The sequence below is a fragment of the Arachis hypogaea genome, chromosome 20 (assembly GCF_003086295.3).
Source record: "Arachis hypogaea cultivar Tifrunner chromosome 20, arahy.Tifrunner.gnm2.J5K5, whole genome shotgun sequence".
Classification (NCBI taxonomy): domain Eukaryota; kingdom Viridiplantae; phylum Streptophyta; class Magnoliopsida; order Fabales; family Fabaceae; genus Arachis; species Arachis hypogaea.
The window spans coordinates 128,272,043-128,289,054 of record NC_092055.1 but is presented as its reverse complement, the minus strand read 5'-3'; the positions used below and the strand labels follow the sequence as shown (position 1 = coordinate 128,289,054).

Sequence of the window (17,012 nt, the reverse complement as noted above, 5' to 3'; positions counted from 1 at the left end):
AGGTATCATGTTCATTGTAGACAATTTGCAAACGGATATCCTTGGAGTCTGCGGGTTGCATTACGACATAATCTTAGATATTTGTAAGCCAAATCTTGATGTCTCAAATAAATTTATTGTTGTTTATCATGATGATTGTCGAATAACATATAACAATCCCATTTTAATCCCATAGGGAGGTGCATAAGTTTCGAGGATGATAAATTCATATTTTACGATTATTTTTGTCTTGAAAAGAGTGAATTTTATCAACTTATCTTGCATTTATTCATTGAAATTGTATGCTTTTGTGAATTTATCCATAATTATGCTTAATTGTTAAAAACATGATTTTTATGCTTCAAATTGTCAAATTTAATTTACTTTTATGTTTTATCCCATTCGATGCCTTGATATGTTTGTTTGAGTGATTCAAGGGTTAGAAGACAATGATGGCTTGGAAGGATGAAGGAAAAACATGCAAAAATAGAGAATTCATGAAAAAAATAAAGATTGAATATTTTTTAAGTTGTGCATACGCATGGCTTGTGCGTACGCATCTCTTCCAATTCGTGCATACGTATGGCTTGTGCGTACGCACGACTCACAGTACGTGACTCACTTAAGTTAACACATGGATCGTGATTTCAGGTCCAATTTTGGCCCAATGCAACTCATTTCTGAAGGATTTGAAGCATGGACTAAGAGGGATCAACCAAGTAGTGTAGCAAGTAGTCTTAGTTTAGGTTTTATTATGATTTAGGTGATTCTAAAGAGAGGAGCTCCAAGTTCTCTCTAGAATTCTAGGATTTTTAGGGTTTTTAGTTTAATTTTCCTCTAATTTTAGATTTTGATATTGTTTTAGTTTAATTTTCTTTATATTTTCTTACTCTATTATCTTAATTTACTTAGTCTTTCTTGTTAGTTATTTTTGCTATTTTTAGTTTATGAACAATTGTTAAATTCTCATTTTCATTTAATACAATTTGATATTTTATGTTTGATTGTTGTTTAATTGAGTTGTTATTATTACTTTCTTTCATTTTGTAGTTATAGACTTTACTAATTCTTACAATTTAAGATCTTTTTCTTTTACACTTTCTAAGTATTTGATGAAATGTCTCACCTAGTTATAAAATAGAATTTTGCATTCTTGGCTTGGGATTGAAGACTTGGGTGACATTGAGTCATTGATGTCTAATATTGATTGGTGATATAGGATTGTTAATTAATTTTATTTCCACTAATGCTAGTCTTTCACTAAGCCTAATTAGTGAGTTGGTTAGAATTTGTGAATTAAGATCAATTATGCCTATTTGACTTTCTCCCGATGATTAGAGGTTGACTAAGTGGGATTAACTTTTCATAATCGCCATGTTTGTGGTCAATGACAAGGATAGTGATCCTTGACTTTTAACCCTTGCCAAAATCCTTTTTGCTTGAATTTCTTTTCCTTTGTTTTAATTGCTCTTAGTTTAATTTCTCTTATCATTTAGATATTGCTTACATTTAAATTTTTTGCTATTTATATTTCTTACTATTTACATTTCTTATTACTTGTGATCAATTCCCTCTCTCGTAGCCAATGATATGTACACCCGACTGTATTTTCGTAGAAGAATAACTCGGAATTAAACTCACGGTTATTGATTTGAATTTATGACATTTTTATTAAATTTTGATAGGGTTATTTGCCGGTTTAGAACTATATCTACAACAAATCTTGAGTTTTATAACCTTGTGAATTTTTAAACCGACATCTAGCCCTCATCAGAGGATCACACATTTGTCTAGCTCCACTATATCTCAAGACCACCGACAGTTAGACAACAACCTCATTTACAGTGTCATCATGCTCCTCATACAGTCCAACTCATCTGTATCTATTCCTATCTTACAAAGTGCAGTTAAGTAGAATTATCACTTTAAATAACATTATATAAATAACTTAATTCATTTACTATGAAATAAAAGAAAACTTTTTAACCTCTTCAAGCTCAATTGATCTAACCAAAGACACTAGCGAAAAAGTCTCCCGTCAAAATGGTCTTTATTCTTATGGGTCATACTTATCAACCTACCACCATGTACAACAATAACAAGTTATATATAACTCTATGCAAAAATAATATTAACTACTAAGAACGACGATGTGAGAAGCTAATAAATGTATATTTCACGGCCAATGAAAAGGTCGGTATCTGCTTGTCAGGTGGACACTATGCCAAAAAACGATGGTATATCTACGCAACCATAACGGATCCCCAAGACCAACTGCGATACTGATCAAAGTCGGCCAACAAGAAAAGTCAAAGGAGGCTTAGCACTGAGAAGCTCTTCTACTCAATTCTACGTCGGGTGCTAGTATCATATCTAAAAGTCTCTCAAAGATTCACCCACTGGCTCTCTATTGGTACGTAATCCAAGGTGGTACGCCACATCCTGCGGGATGATTGTTCACTCACCCAAAAATAGGTGGAAAGGATAGGTCTTCAAACACTAATGCTCTACGAATGCAGAAATCAGGGTATTGTCAAAACCAGCCTCCCTCAAATAAGGAAGAATGGTATCCAATAGTACAAGCCTACAAGAATGTGGCTAACTCGCCTAGGAAGTAGGAGACGAGACCTCTATTAAAATAAAAAAATAAATTAATCAATGACATTTAAAAATTGATTTTTTTATATGGTAAATTTACCATGACATTTATAAAATTTAATAATAAATTTAATTTTTTAAATTTTAAAATTTATTAATAGTAAATTTAATTTCTAAAAATAGGTAAAAACAAGTACAAAACTAAACTATAAAATAAAATTTCACCCTAAAATTAATTCCTAAATTCACCCTAACATACATATTAAAATAAAATTTATTAAAAAATTATTTTAAATTTATTAAATTCATTATCATATATTTATTTTCTAAATAAAACTTAAAAAAAATATTTTTTTTACAAAATTCTAATATTCAATAAAACAAATTCCTAAAAATAGGTAGCAACAACTACCAAAAACTAAACTAGCATCTAACCAAAATTATATTCTTAACACAACAGCTATTCTAATCATACATTTTATAATAAAACCAATCTCACTACCCTAAATATATGCTTCTTCGTTAAAGGAACAAAAGAACAACACTAACCTCGAAGTCGATCGCTCCGGTCAGTGACGAACCCAGAAAATTTATATTATGGAAAAAAAATATATATATTACTATCAAGATATATTAATCCAAATTTAAAAAAAAATGCACATTAATTATTTGAATAAAAAAATAAAAAATTACATATAATAAAATAGAATAAAAGATATTTTTTAAATATTTTTTTATTATTATTTCTATAAATAAAAAATATATTTTAAATTAGTAAATTGATCAATTAACTTTAGAAATTTATATGCAACATAATTACATATAATAAAATAGAACAAAAGATAAACAAATAAATAATAAGGATCACTAAATTGAAAATTAAATAAAATATATAAATGTATGAAAAGAATGAAAAATTAGATTAATACCTAAACTATAAATGTTTAAATTAAAATTTGTAATTGAAAATATCAAAAAGAGAAACAATGAAATTAAAAGATACATAGAGTCATAGAGAGTTATATAAAAAAATAGAGCATTTAAAATTTACCTTTTGATGAAGAGAAGATGACCACTAGAAAAGGAATAGAAAAAGAAGGTTGAAACTAATAAGAGGATTTAAGAGAATAAAGGAGTGATGAAGGCTGAAATTTGATGATGGAAAAAGATTAAATTTAATTAGGTTAATTAATAGTTAAAATGATAGAAAAAAAAGTAAATTTAGAACTTTAAATAATTAGACTAAGTTTATTTATAATGGGATCATTTAAAATTTAAAATAGAGGCATATTATATATGTATATTTAAAAAAAAAAAAAAAGTGGGGGCAAGTGCCCCTCATGCTACTACATGGGTCCGTCCCTGACTCCAGTGATATGTCATATCATGTTCAGCCTATTGATATCATTTGAACGTGCATCTGCGCGTGCCATAGTGTCCAACTAACTCAAATATCTCAAGAAAAAGTGAAAAAGTAGGGAAAATGACAAATAATCCGTACTCTGAACGGGTTATATATATAGGTCCCGTTGGAGCATATCTCGTTTACTGATTTGATTATTAACATATTTTATTTACAATGTACACGAGATATGTTTCGTGTCTTAACACATGTGCACACATAATACGTTAATAGATGTATGTGTTTTATCTCGTTTATGGTGTAAAACGATATAAAAGAGATACATTATAAACGAGATAAGTAAGGTGAATTGTGTCCAAATTATCTATACCCGCAAATTAAACATTTAAAATGTTATTTTAAAAAAAATTATCTAATTTTACCAATAATACTTTTTTATAAATTATGTATGATAAAAAATATTTTAAAAAAAATTATACATTATTAAACCTTTCTCATATCTGTATCTCCATTATGTACAGAGTACATATATAAATCTGGTAACCGGTAACCCTTTTTGGTGTTTACAATATCAAAATGCATAAGAGCCCCATTTTCTTGGTTAAACAGTTATATAGCTTGTGACGGTGACTCTTCTGTTTTACTTTGTTATTTTGTTGTGACCAAAACTTTATACCCTTGATGCATTCATCTCATCTGAAATTCTTCCCCTTCCTTTCTTTTTGAAAATTTATAGGTAGTAAGGTAAAAATAATGAATCATTAATGAAGTAATGGCTCATCTTTTTTTATATTATATGGACATAACTTAAACGTCACTTTCTCAACAGAGACTTCGCATAAATAAGTTTATGGCTACATCTGTGGCTAAGAAGCTGATATTAATAGAAATCTATACTTGACATGGTGGAGTGGAATTTTCAATTGAGATGATCAATTCCCAACTTAGAAGAGTACCTCAACAAGAGAAAATGGAGGCCAAAGCTCGATCAACACTCTTCTCCAAAGATTCCCCTTAAATGCCAAAGATTTGGAGAGGATAGGGGCTAACTTAAAAATAAGAACTTCAGTAGTTGTACAGTGTATAGATGTGGAATATATACAGAATCAGCACCAAGAAATCCAGTCATATTTTCTGCAGTTCTTCACTCAACCAAATTAATGACTTAAAAACCCAATTTAGGCCTTCAACTACCAATAATCTCCACAGGAACAAAGTCCACTTTTAAAATGATGAAAGCGCTTATTGTCCCTAACAATAATCTCCCTTTCAACAACCTTGGATACCAATTTTATTGCATTGTGACAATCTACACAAATGCGAAGATTTTTACAAACCCTCAGCGTTGTACCTTCAGCTGTATGTAACAAACCAAATGAAATTGCTAGCTTCTCACTATGGCTCTTAAGAATTTTAATCTTTTCCTCTTCTTCTAGTTCATGAAGCACACAACTTGTGTCGGGTTTATATCCAATTTTGCTTATTTTTTTCTCCAATTTAACCCAAGTCTTTTGAACTTGTTTTGATTCTAAAAAGCCTCCATCACCAACAAGAAATCTATAAACCTTTCCTCCGATTTCAATCCAACTGCAGCCTGCATCTTTCTGAAGGCCAATCTCCTTCATCTTCCGCCGCACCTGTCTCATGTCGTCCCATTTTCCTAGCCCAGCATATAAGTTCGATAGCAGTACATAATTCTCAACTTTTTCTGGCCCCAACTCTAATAACTTTTTGGAAGCTTTCTCCCCTATATCCAAATCACGATAATTCCTACAGGAACTAAGTAATGAACTCCATATCCCCGAATCTGGTTCATATGGCAGCTCATTTACAAGTTTTAGAGCTTCACTGAGTTGTCCTGCCCGACCAAGCATATCCACCACACATGAATAATGCTCTAATTTTGGCTTTATGCCATGCAAAGTCTGCATCTGATCAAGATATTTTAACCCTTCTGTCACCAAGCCAGTATGGTTACAGGCCATCAGAACTCCCATAAATGTATAAGAATCTGGTCTGCAGCCCGATCTTTGCATTAGTTCAAAAAGTTCTAATGCCTTCAATCCATTCCCATTAACTCCATGTCCTGCAATTATAACATTCCAAGATGCTTCATCTTTCTCAATTATCCTCTCAAAAATGTTTTGAGATTGTTCCATGCATCCACATTTTGCATACATGTCTATCAGTGAGCAAGTTACAAAGGTATCCTCTGTAAGATGAGCTTTCAGTGCAAAGGAATGAACTTCTTTTCCCAGCCGCAAGGCTGAAACTTGTGAACAAGCATCCATAACACCCATTAAGGCAATCTCTTGAGTGTGAGTTCCACTTGAAAGCATTTGCCGGAATGTATCAAGGGCCTCACAAGGAAGTCCATTCTGTGAAAAGCCAGTAATCATTGTATTCCAGCACACTGAACTTTTGTTTTCCATCTTATCGAAAAGGAGTTTTGCTGGCAACATTTCTCCACAGTTAATATAAAGCGACAGCAACGATATCCCAATAAACTCATCTGATTCTAAACCATTTCGCAACATGAAACTATGAATCTCCTTGCCAGAGCGTAGGAGTTTGAGTTGGGCACAAGCGAGTAGAATGGCTCCAATTGTAAACCAATCAGGATCCAACCCAGAAGCCGTCATCACAAGGTACAAGTCTAAAGCCTTTTCAGGAAATCCATTTTGCGCAAGGGCACCAATCAATGCATTCCAAGAGCTCACAGTTTTCCCCGCCATTCCATTAAACACACGCTCAGCACAATCCATTGAACCACACTTTGGGTACGCAGCAACAAAAGCATTGGCTACTAATTCATCATTCTGAAGCCCACGCCTAAGGGCATAACCGTGAATCTCTTTCAAGCTTAACAAGTGAATCTTTTCTAAACAAGCTGGCAGAACATTCAACACTGTCACCTCGTTTACCAATATTTTCTCTTCCATTGTCATCTTCCGTAGCAGCTCAAATGTTCCGCGAGAATCACCAGCCTTGGAGTACCCTCTAATCATAGAATTCCAAGACACAACATTCTTGTCACTGATCAAATCAAACACAACTCGCGCCTCACACAAGTAACCACATTTCGAATACATATCCATAAGTGAATTACTAACCTTCAAGTCACCACAAAGCCCCAGTTTCAAAGCCAAACCATGAAGCAGCATCCCCAATTTCACTTCACCCATTGCAGCAACCACAGGAACCATTGTGACCACACTAACAACATCAGGTACCGAACCTTCATCACCACCATCATTCAACAAAAGCCCCTTAAACAGACCACAAATCTCATCAAAAAGCCCGTTCTCCGAGCACACAAGCATAATTGAGTTCCAGGAAACCAAGTTTCTCCGAGGCATTTTCTCAAACACCTTGAACGCACTCTCAACAAACCCACACTTCCCATACATAGCAATAAGCGCATTCCCCACAAACGAATCAGAGCACAGTCCCAGCTTCAACGCAAGCGCGTGAAGCGCTTCCCCGAGTTCCACCTCGGTGAGCCCGGCGCAGGCCTTGACAGCACATGGCAGCGTGAAATTGTCCGGCAGAAGCCCTGCGACGGAGATCAATTCAACGAAGAGCAAAATGGCGTCACGGTAGAGCGCGTTGCGCGCGTAACCGCTGAGAAGCGCGTTGTAGAGGAATAGGTCTTTCTTGTTGGGAAAATTCTGGAACACTGAACGTGATTCGGAGGGTGAGGCGCATGCGGCGTACATGGTGATTAAGCGGGTAGTGAGAACGACGTCGTTGCGGAGCTGAGGGGACGTGGAGATGAGTGAATGAAGGGTCCGGCCAAGTTGGATGTTTTTGTGGAGAATGCATTGCTGGAGCAGCGCTGTAATGGATTGTGACGTTGAAACGGCGTCGTTGGAGTTGAAGTGGAGAGAGGTCACGGCGTCGTTAAAGTTGCCGGCGAGGCGGAGATTGTGGTTTCGGTGGATTGAGGGAGTGAGGGATGATTTTGGGATTTGAGTGGATGAGTCAAGAATGCGGCGGTTATGGAGGTGATGGGATGAGAGTGGCAGTTGTGGCGCCAAACAACCCATTGTTAACAACGGTCAACAGGAAAGGATAGGCTTCGGTTTCAGTCGTTACTCGTTACGCGCTTGCATTCTGACAACATAATCATAAAGAAAACAAAAATGCAAAAATTCGTGTTTACATTAAATTCATCTGGTGAATCAAAATTTATATTAAAATATAAAATATATACTAAAAAAATTAAATTATATATATATATATATATATATATTTATATTAAAATATATAATTAATTAATTTTGATGTTTAATTTTAATATAAAAATAGTACTTTTGAATTACCTATTATCTATTATTGTATATAAAAAAATGAGAAAGTTAAGGATACATTTGATGATTGGGACGTGCTACACATATAAGCAATTAAAGCCTACAAGCCTTACAAGTTGGTTCAACCCAAAAACAATTCACGCGCACTCAAGCCTTTAGAATGGAGCGTCAATCCCACGCGCCTACACAACGGTTACGCTCTCCAAAATCCGCTGATTATGGCGCACACTTCCTCTTCTCCCTCAAAGAAAACGCAAAGCGTCAAGTTTCAAGGAAGATTCGAAACAAATTACAATTCGAAAGAGGCGTTCGAACTCGTCGCGAAGATTAGAAGAAATCAAGAACAAAAGATAGAACTCTCCATCAAAAATCGCCGGAAAAAACGAAGAAATATTATTCAAGGTAAGTTACTGTTTTACTGATCTTGTAGATTTTCCTCATTTCGAAATCGAAGAATTAGGTTTTACTGTTCTTCTACGTTCTTCTAGGTTTTACTGTTCTTCTTGTTCTAGCTCTCATTTTACTATTTTTAATGTTCTTCTAAGTTCTTCTAGGTTTTACTGTTCTTCTAAGTTGTTCAAGGTTTTACTGTTCTTCTTGTTCTAGTTCTTCTCCTAACGGATTTTTGGGAGTATATTGCGTAATTTAGTGGGTGTATATGGAGTAATTTGTTGATTGTATATAGTTGATTGTTGGGTGTATATGAAGTAATTTGTTGGGTGTATATTTCTGAACTGATATAATGTAATATAATCAACTGTTGCAACTGTTCTAATATTGCTTGTCCTTGGGTGTATATTGCTTGACCTTGTAATGTTGCTTGACCTTGTATATTTATGCATGTTTGAGTGAATTGAACATTATTTTGAACTGATCTAATTAAATACTTATGAGAATCCTTATAGGTGTATGTGGCTGATCTATGGGTGTATTTTTCATTTCAGAAAAAATGACAAGCAAAAATCAAGCTGAAAAAAATGTAAGCACAAATATATGTCTTAGATCAAATCAGTTTTTCATAATAGAAATATATCTGACTCTAATTTTGCTTTGTTTACAGCAAACCAAAGACCTTAAGTGTGCAACCCATTTGTTGTGCGAGAAATTCAGAAATATGAGTGAGGAGAAGAAAACAATTGTTAGGGATTTGGGATTTGGTGGTCTGATGCACATCCCGCCGCTAAGGGTGGATCACAAGTTATTAAAGGAGTTGGCTAACTCCTTTAAATTAGGGAAAAACACACTCGAAACCGGCTACGGTTCGTTTAGAGTAAGACAAACCATAATAGGGGCTGCACTTGGCCTTAACACGTCAGGTAACTCATTACAAACATAGGTGTATTTCAAATGATTTTCATACTATGTTATTTTCCTTTTTGTAGGAGATCTATTTCCTCAGAAAATCAATTATAAGGATCTTTCTGAAGACAACAAACAAATTTTTAAAAGATTCCAGGGGAAGACCCTAAAAAGTCTCACATATGAGATGATGACTATTGCTGTTGATAATGAACAGGATCGCCTCATGTTCAAGAGGATTTTCATCCTCTATATACAAATGGCGTTCTTCTTACCAACAACAATTAACAAAATCTCCCCTGTCTACCTGGCACCAATTTTCAAGATGGACATAATAAAAGAGAGAAACTGGAGAGCACATGTTCTGAATTTCATCATCAAGGGCATAACAGATTACAATCTAAAAAAGAAAAAGGCAATTGACGATTGTTTGTTTGCCCTGATGATAGTTTACTTCCATCTATAAAAAAATAAAGACAAGAAAGGAGAAGAAAGACATCCAAAACCCTGGATTGCCAACTGGACTAGAGAGCAGTTGGTTGAAAGAATAAAGCAGAAGTGGATGAACATATGGTAAGTGAAAAGAATATCTTGGGTGTATTTTATTTACCTGAATGCTGCTAACTAAAATTTCTAATGTTTCAGAGGATTGTAAAGATGGCTGAAACAAAGGAGAAGTTAAAACAAATGAAGAAAAAAGATAAGAAAGAAAAAAAGAAAAAAAAAACAAAAAAGGAAAGCAAGTTCATCATCATCGGAGATTGAAACATCTGAAGCTGAAGTCTATTCTACCTCTAAGTCTGAGACTGAAGAAGACTCAGAGGAACCAACAAGGAAACAACCCACCCGAACATCCAAAAAGTAAGTAATATACTTGGGTGTATTTTGTGTATTCAGTTGGGTGTGTTTGTGTATTCATTTGGGTGTATTTTTATGTTCAGTTGGTTGTATTTTGTGTATTCATTTGGGTGTATTTTGTCCTTTTTAGTATGTTTATAAATAATGATTGTTTGCCTTCCAGAATGGAAACCAAAAAAAGGAAGAAGATTTAGGAGGATTCTGATTCAGAATTTGAATAAAATGATGTGTAATGTTCTGAAATTATTACTGCTTTCCTTTGGGTTTATTATCAAGATTTCATGTATTAACAGAGCGTCTCTTATTAACTTTTAGAAGTGAAGAATCATCACCAATAGAGAAGTAAAAAACAAATAAAAAGACTCAGAGAACACCACAAAAGTAAGCACTTTTTTGGATAGTATTTTCTGATCAATTTAATTTTGTATTTCTGATTCATACTTGTTTTTACCCCCCAGGACACAATCCAAAAAGAAAAAGGTCATTGTTGAGGATTCATCTCCTGAGTAAGCTCAATCCTATCATGGGTACAGTACTATGTAAGCTATATTACCGTCTATCATCAAAATTATATTTGTTAACATGTTCTTTTATGCATGTACTGTCAGATCTGAAATTAGAACTGAAGAATTAGATGAATTCTTAAGGGAAAAGAATGAAAAATCTGCTGCACAGGGGTATGTCTTGTTGGGGTGTATATTTCAGATTTTATGGTGTTTTCTTTGCTAATAATTGTTTCTTGTTTGCCAGGGAGAAGGAAGCTGACCTGCAATCGACGGAAGGTCACTATGTCTCATCTGAAACGTAAGAAGCTTTATTTGATAAAATCTTGTTATCCTGATTTAATAGTATGGTATTTTTTATGAATAATATGTACTCTATTATGTTTAGAATACCGGACGTAAACTTAGGAAGTGATGATCCTTCATTTCAAGGACACACAGATCAAAGTAGCGTAAACGAACCGGCAGAGAGCATGTAATTTCTCTTTCTAATAACCGTTGCTTTTATTCTTTTATTACCTTCTACTTCTAATTCTGTATATATATTTTTTTTAGAAAAAAAGCCCTTTGATGTTTTATTCGAGATAAAAAAGGCAGGAAAAAAAAGCAAATACTGGAAGTATGTAAGTTCTCAAAAAACAAAGTCTGTCTTTCTTTTGAATGCTTCGGGTGTATTTTTGACTTTCTTAGGGTGTATTTTAGGTTGAGTCTGGTTGAAGAGTCAGCCAGTGAGCCAGCTGAAGAGAACATGATGGTTGTGCGGGTAGAGACACAGTCGCAAACAGAAGCGCTTTCAATGTGAGTTTTTCAAGAAAATTTCAACCTTATAACCATTTTATTTTTGGGGGCTTTGTTAACCTTTTATTTTTCTTCTTGTTTAAAGTTCTGATTCAAGTTTGTCTACCACTGTCCCAAACAACCACTGTGCCAGAAATTGAACAAACTCCTGTGACAGAAAATGAACCAACACCTGTGCCAGAAATTGAACCAACCCCTAAAAAGTCTCCAAGTGAAAAAAATAATGAATGAACTACAAAAAGGTAAGGAATAGTCTTGGGGTGTATTTGGTTACAGTTTTGGTGTATATTGCCCCTGTTGGGGTGTATATTTTCACGATTGATCTCTGACTAGTTTTTTTTTTGTAACATGATTAATTTTATGTAACCCTGCAGCACTCCTGAACCACCCCAAAAACCTGAAGAAAGCACACCCATGCTTCCACCAGCTCCATCTAAAATGTAAGTTCATCAGAGTAAAATCAATGTTTCATTATCATTCGTATATTCTTATTCTTATAATACGTTATACATGATCATGCAGTAATCCAGTCCCAGAAGACGCTGCTGCGCTGATGATGATGGCACAGACATCATCGTACATTCCTAAAAAAGGTTCGATTCCATCATTCAGCCTTGGCTTGACTAATTCAAGCCAAGAAGAAGCAACAACGCAGGAGGGGGCGGCAATGCAAGATGGAGAGAGGGCAAAAACTCCTGAAACCCCAAAACTGCTAGAACAATTAGGGGATCTGGTAGAAAAAATTGCAAGTGGTAGGGTGACAACAAAAGGAAAAAGTCCACAGATTCGAAAGGAGAGTGGCGGATAGAGTTTCGAGAAGTTTGAAACTCCTGCGAGGACGAATGAAAATACGGCTGACATGAAAGAGAAATGCTACATTTGGGCCACACGAGTGAAGACATACGGAAATGGACTAACTAATGAGTATGACACCGTGTGCACACTGAATGCCCAAGATAGATACATTTTGTCAAAAGTCCACCTCGCATCACTCGCAGCTGAAACGCATATAGAAGCCGAGGTAATATTACAATAACATTAATATTTTTATCACCAAAATTAACTACAATGTTGATTGATGTAAATTGATTTCGACATCTTTTCTAGATTGTCTCTGTCATGTGCCTCATCCTAAACCAGCAAAAGATTAAAAGGTTTCAAGAAGAAGTATACTGTCTCCCCCCTGATATTGTGTCAAGGGTTGCTTCAAGGAATTTTGGGTGTATTTTCTGCACTCCTTCGAGTGTATTTTCTGTCTTAAATTGGGTGTATTTTATGTGTTCAATTGAGTGTAAGTTGTGTATTCATTTGGGTGTATTTTCTGCATTCGTTTGGGTGTATTTTCTATATTCATTTGGTGGTTCACAATTTTTGCAGAACATGGCCATTGCAAATCATCCAGAAGGGGTATTCTTACAGCCTAAAACCAATAAGCCATTCAGGGTGGAAGACTACCCAATGTTTATACCCTTCTTGGACTTTAAAAAATTAGCATCGCATCGTTATGTAAGTTTTCATTTCTAAAACTTCTTATTACCATTCTTTACTTATGTGCCAAATAAACTAAAACAGTGTTCAATATGGACATACTTCAGATTTTTGCACATGTTTGCCATTCACAACATTAGTGGTTATGGTTGGCTGATACAAGAAAGCGAAAATTTTATATACTCGACCCATATCACACGACATCCCCGTCCGATGAGAGAATGGCCCTAAATACATTCATTGTAAGTTGGTTCTGTGTTTTATATTTTAATAGTTGGGTGTATTTCTATTCAATATAAGGTGTTTGTGCTCCTTTGGGTGTATTCCTTTATTAAATTTAGTCATGTATTACTGATTTGTTTTGTGTTTTAAGGGATATGTAATTTCACGAATTAGAGTATATGTTGGGGGGCACCTCTGAAGAGAAGGGACAAGGACAAGGAAATTGAACCGCCATACATTAACATCTCAGACCAAAAGACAAGGTATAAATCTTTCACTCTGAAAATTAAACTTTTCTATATGTAATTTGTAATTTATTTTCTTGGTTTTCAGCTATGACTGTGCTATTTACGTAATGAAGTGGCTTGAGATAATTCAGCCCGAAAACATTAAAATGTTGAAGTATGAGTGGGACAATTGGACCCAGGTAAATGTGTTTAAAACTAAATAACTCTGTATTACTTTACTCAATTAACATGGTTGATTAAACAGAATATTCTTTTTAACTGTAGGACGAGGTGGACCACTTTAGAGTAGAATATGCTTCTCGGATTCTATTCCATGAAATGAATCAAGACAAAGCTGAAGCCATTAGGAGAAGTAATGCAATAAGATTGTCCAAGCCATCCTCATTGTTATTGAGTCCATATTGTCAGATAGATTCTAATGATATTGACACTGATTAATGTAATTGTTATATAGTCTTGTAAGAAATTGAACAGATGATGTAAAAATTTGCCAATTATGAGTAAAACTCTCTCTGCTGTATTCAAAATATCTGAATTACAGGTACTATAATATGAAGGAAAATATCAAACCAAATATACACCCATAACCTGACATTTTACACCCAAAGAAAGTTGAATATACACCCAAACATCTATCCCCTGATGATTTAATCCTAAAACCCTAAACCCTAAAACCCTAAAACCCTAAACTCTAAAACCCTAAACCCTAAACCCTAAAACCCTAAATCCTAAAACTCTAAACCCTAAACCATAAAACCCTAAAACTGTAAACCCTAAAACATAAACCCTAAACGTTAAACCCTAAATCCTAAAAACCTAAACACTAAATCCTAAACCCTAAATCCTAAACCTAAAACCCTAAAACCTTAAATCCTAAACCCTAAACCAACCAACCTATTATACACCCAGATCATTGATTTTTACACCCATAAGATCTCATTTTACACCCAAGGAAAGTTAAAAATACACCAGACTTCTATCCACTAATGCTTTATCCCTAAACCCTAAACCCTAAACCCTAAAATCCTAAATCCTAAACCCTAAAATCCTAAACTCTAAGCCCTAAACCCTAAACCCTAAAACCCTAAACCGTAGTAAAAAAACAAACAATATTTTATAACATAAACAACAGATTGTGATATATATATATATATATATATATATATATATATATATATATATATATATATATATATATATATATATATGTAAAATGTGAAACACAAGAAAATTTAAAAATACACCCAAAAAATAATGCTTTACACCCATATTCTGTAACTATACACCCAAAAAGTTATTCGCTGCTGCTGGTTCTCTGAACTGATAATTCATATCACGTCCTTGATATTGGCTGGAATTTGGACGCACCACTGATACAGCAGCAAAGAGGTTTAACTAGATATAATAAACTCACATATTAGCTAAACTATTAACGAGAAAATTAAACTCAATCACCACATATTTAAAGAACATCACTTTTACCTCGTTTAAAGCTTTCGTTTTCTTCTTCTTTGAGGCATTTGCAATCTGTTTGTCCAACTTTGAACCTAGCCTATTTTTGGGACGTCCTCTTGTTCGAATCCTTGGAGGGCTTTGAAGCTCATTAACGGATTCCAAGTTGGCGTCTTCGTGAGATAAAGATGTCCCCTTCCTTTTGGCTTTCATTGATTCCATCTCAACCATGACGTTATCGTATGCACGGTGCAGAATTGTAGTCAGCTCCTCCGATTCTGATGCAAATTTGCAAATATTTTGCGAACAAAAAACTAATTCGTCAAACCCCTTGCTTCTTGGCTCCAACAATGGCTCGTCGTGGCTGCTCTTGATGTGTGTGTGTCGCCTCTTTACCTTCTTGCTCCATCATTCCAATATATATCTCGATGACACTTGGCTTACTCGTTCAAAGCTTAACACGCTTAGTGCATGACGGCACAATATCCCTCTTGACTCGAATAATAAGCATTGACATTTTACCTCGGCTGCTACTGAGTCATAAGTAACCACAAACTTGTTGAATATTGAGCTGGAAACTTGTTCTCCAACTTCGTATACTGAATAGCCTAGAGCGGAATTCGTTAATCTAGTGATGTAATTCGCCTTTCCTCTAAATTGTGCTTGTACTTCCCTAAACTTTTGATGAGTGTACACATCTTGAAACTGATCTTCAATGGAGGATTTGGTTGCACATGGTATGACCGTATGAAAATCTGCAGCATCTGATTCTCTCTCTGCTTGCTCCCTGCTTCCGAGGCAATTATCGTATTGTTTGACAAATTGAATAAGCGAGCTGTTCCGAGTAATAAACTTGTTAAAAATGAATGCACGCTCTCACTCCTTTGTGTGCTTTTCATCCCTGCTCAGAAGTGGTGATCCGGATAGATTGGAACCCATATATGACGGTCTTCATAGAGATCTGCAGAATACACCAAAAAATAGACTATAAATACATCCGAAAAACATGCAATTTACACCTCTGCTGTAGATTTTAAACAACATTACCTGAAAGCCACTTGTTGTCCACAAGACCAAAATTCAGCAGAAAATCATTCCAATTCCTATCAAATGAATCTTTACTATGAGAGTTCCAAACAACTTGGCTCAATTCTTGTTCAATTTCAGCATGTCCCTTGTACCCATTTAATTTGCTTGGGATCTTCTGTGTGATGTGCCAAATACATCAACGGTGAATTGTTGTTGGCATACAAGCCTCTATAGCCTTTTTCATTGACGCGCATTGATCAGTGAGAAACCCTTTCGGAGCATTTCCCCCATGCAACGAAGCCAACATTGAAATAACCATTTGAACGACTCAATTTCTTCTTTTTTCATCAAAGCACATCCAAAAAGTATTGACTGACCGTGGTGATTCACCCCGACGAAAGAACCACAAACCAAATTATACCTGAAATAAATTACGACATTGCAGAATGAAAATCATTACGTACACCCATATAATGAATTTATACACCCAAGGAAGATCCAATATACACCTCTGCAGCAGATTCATAGAACAAAATTAATTTAGCAGCATAAACAAGAACAGCATATTACCTGTTTGTATTGTAGGTGGTGTCAAATGAAATAACATCTCCGAAATACTCAAAGGCAGCTCTACTCCTTGCATCAGCCCAAAAAGTAAGCTTAATTGATTGATCGTCCTCGAGTTCGAGCTCGAAAAAGAAATTCCGATTCTTCTCTTTCATTCTCAATAAATATTTCCCGAATTCCTTTGCATCTTCTTGTTTTTTCTCACATCTTTTTCAATAAAATTTAACTCGCGGTGACCCCAGCTGCCGCAACGAATGATTGGAATGTTTTGCTTGGTCTGATACCGGCTTCCTCG

At 34.9% G+C, this 17,012-nt stretch overlaps 1 protein-coding gene across 1 annotated transcript; it reads right to left on the bottom strand.

Annotated features, from left to right (window-relative positions):
- Positions 1-4,705: 4,705 nt before the first annotated feature.
- On the bottom strand, positions 4,706-8,102 carry LOC112784674 (pentatricopeptide repeat-containing protein At1g18485-like). The gene has a single exon (XM_025827965.3). The coding sequence runs from the start codon at positions 7,987-7,989 to the stop codon at positions 5,131-5,133; it is 2,859 nt and encodes a 952-aa protein (XP_025683750.1). The 5' UTR covers positions 7,990-8,102; the 3' UTR covers positions 4,706-5,130.
- Between the last annotated feature and the right edge of the window lie 8,910 nt (positions 8,103-17,012).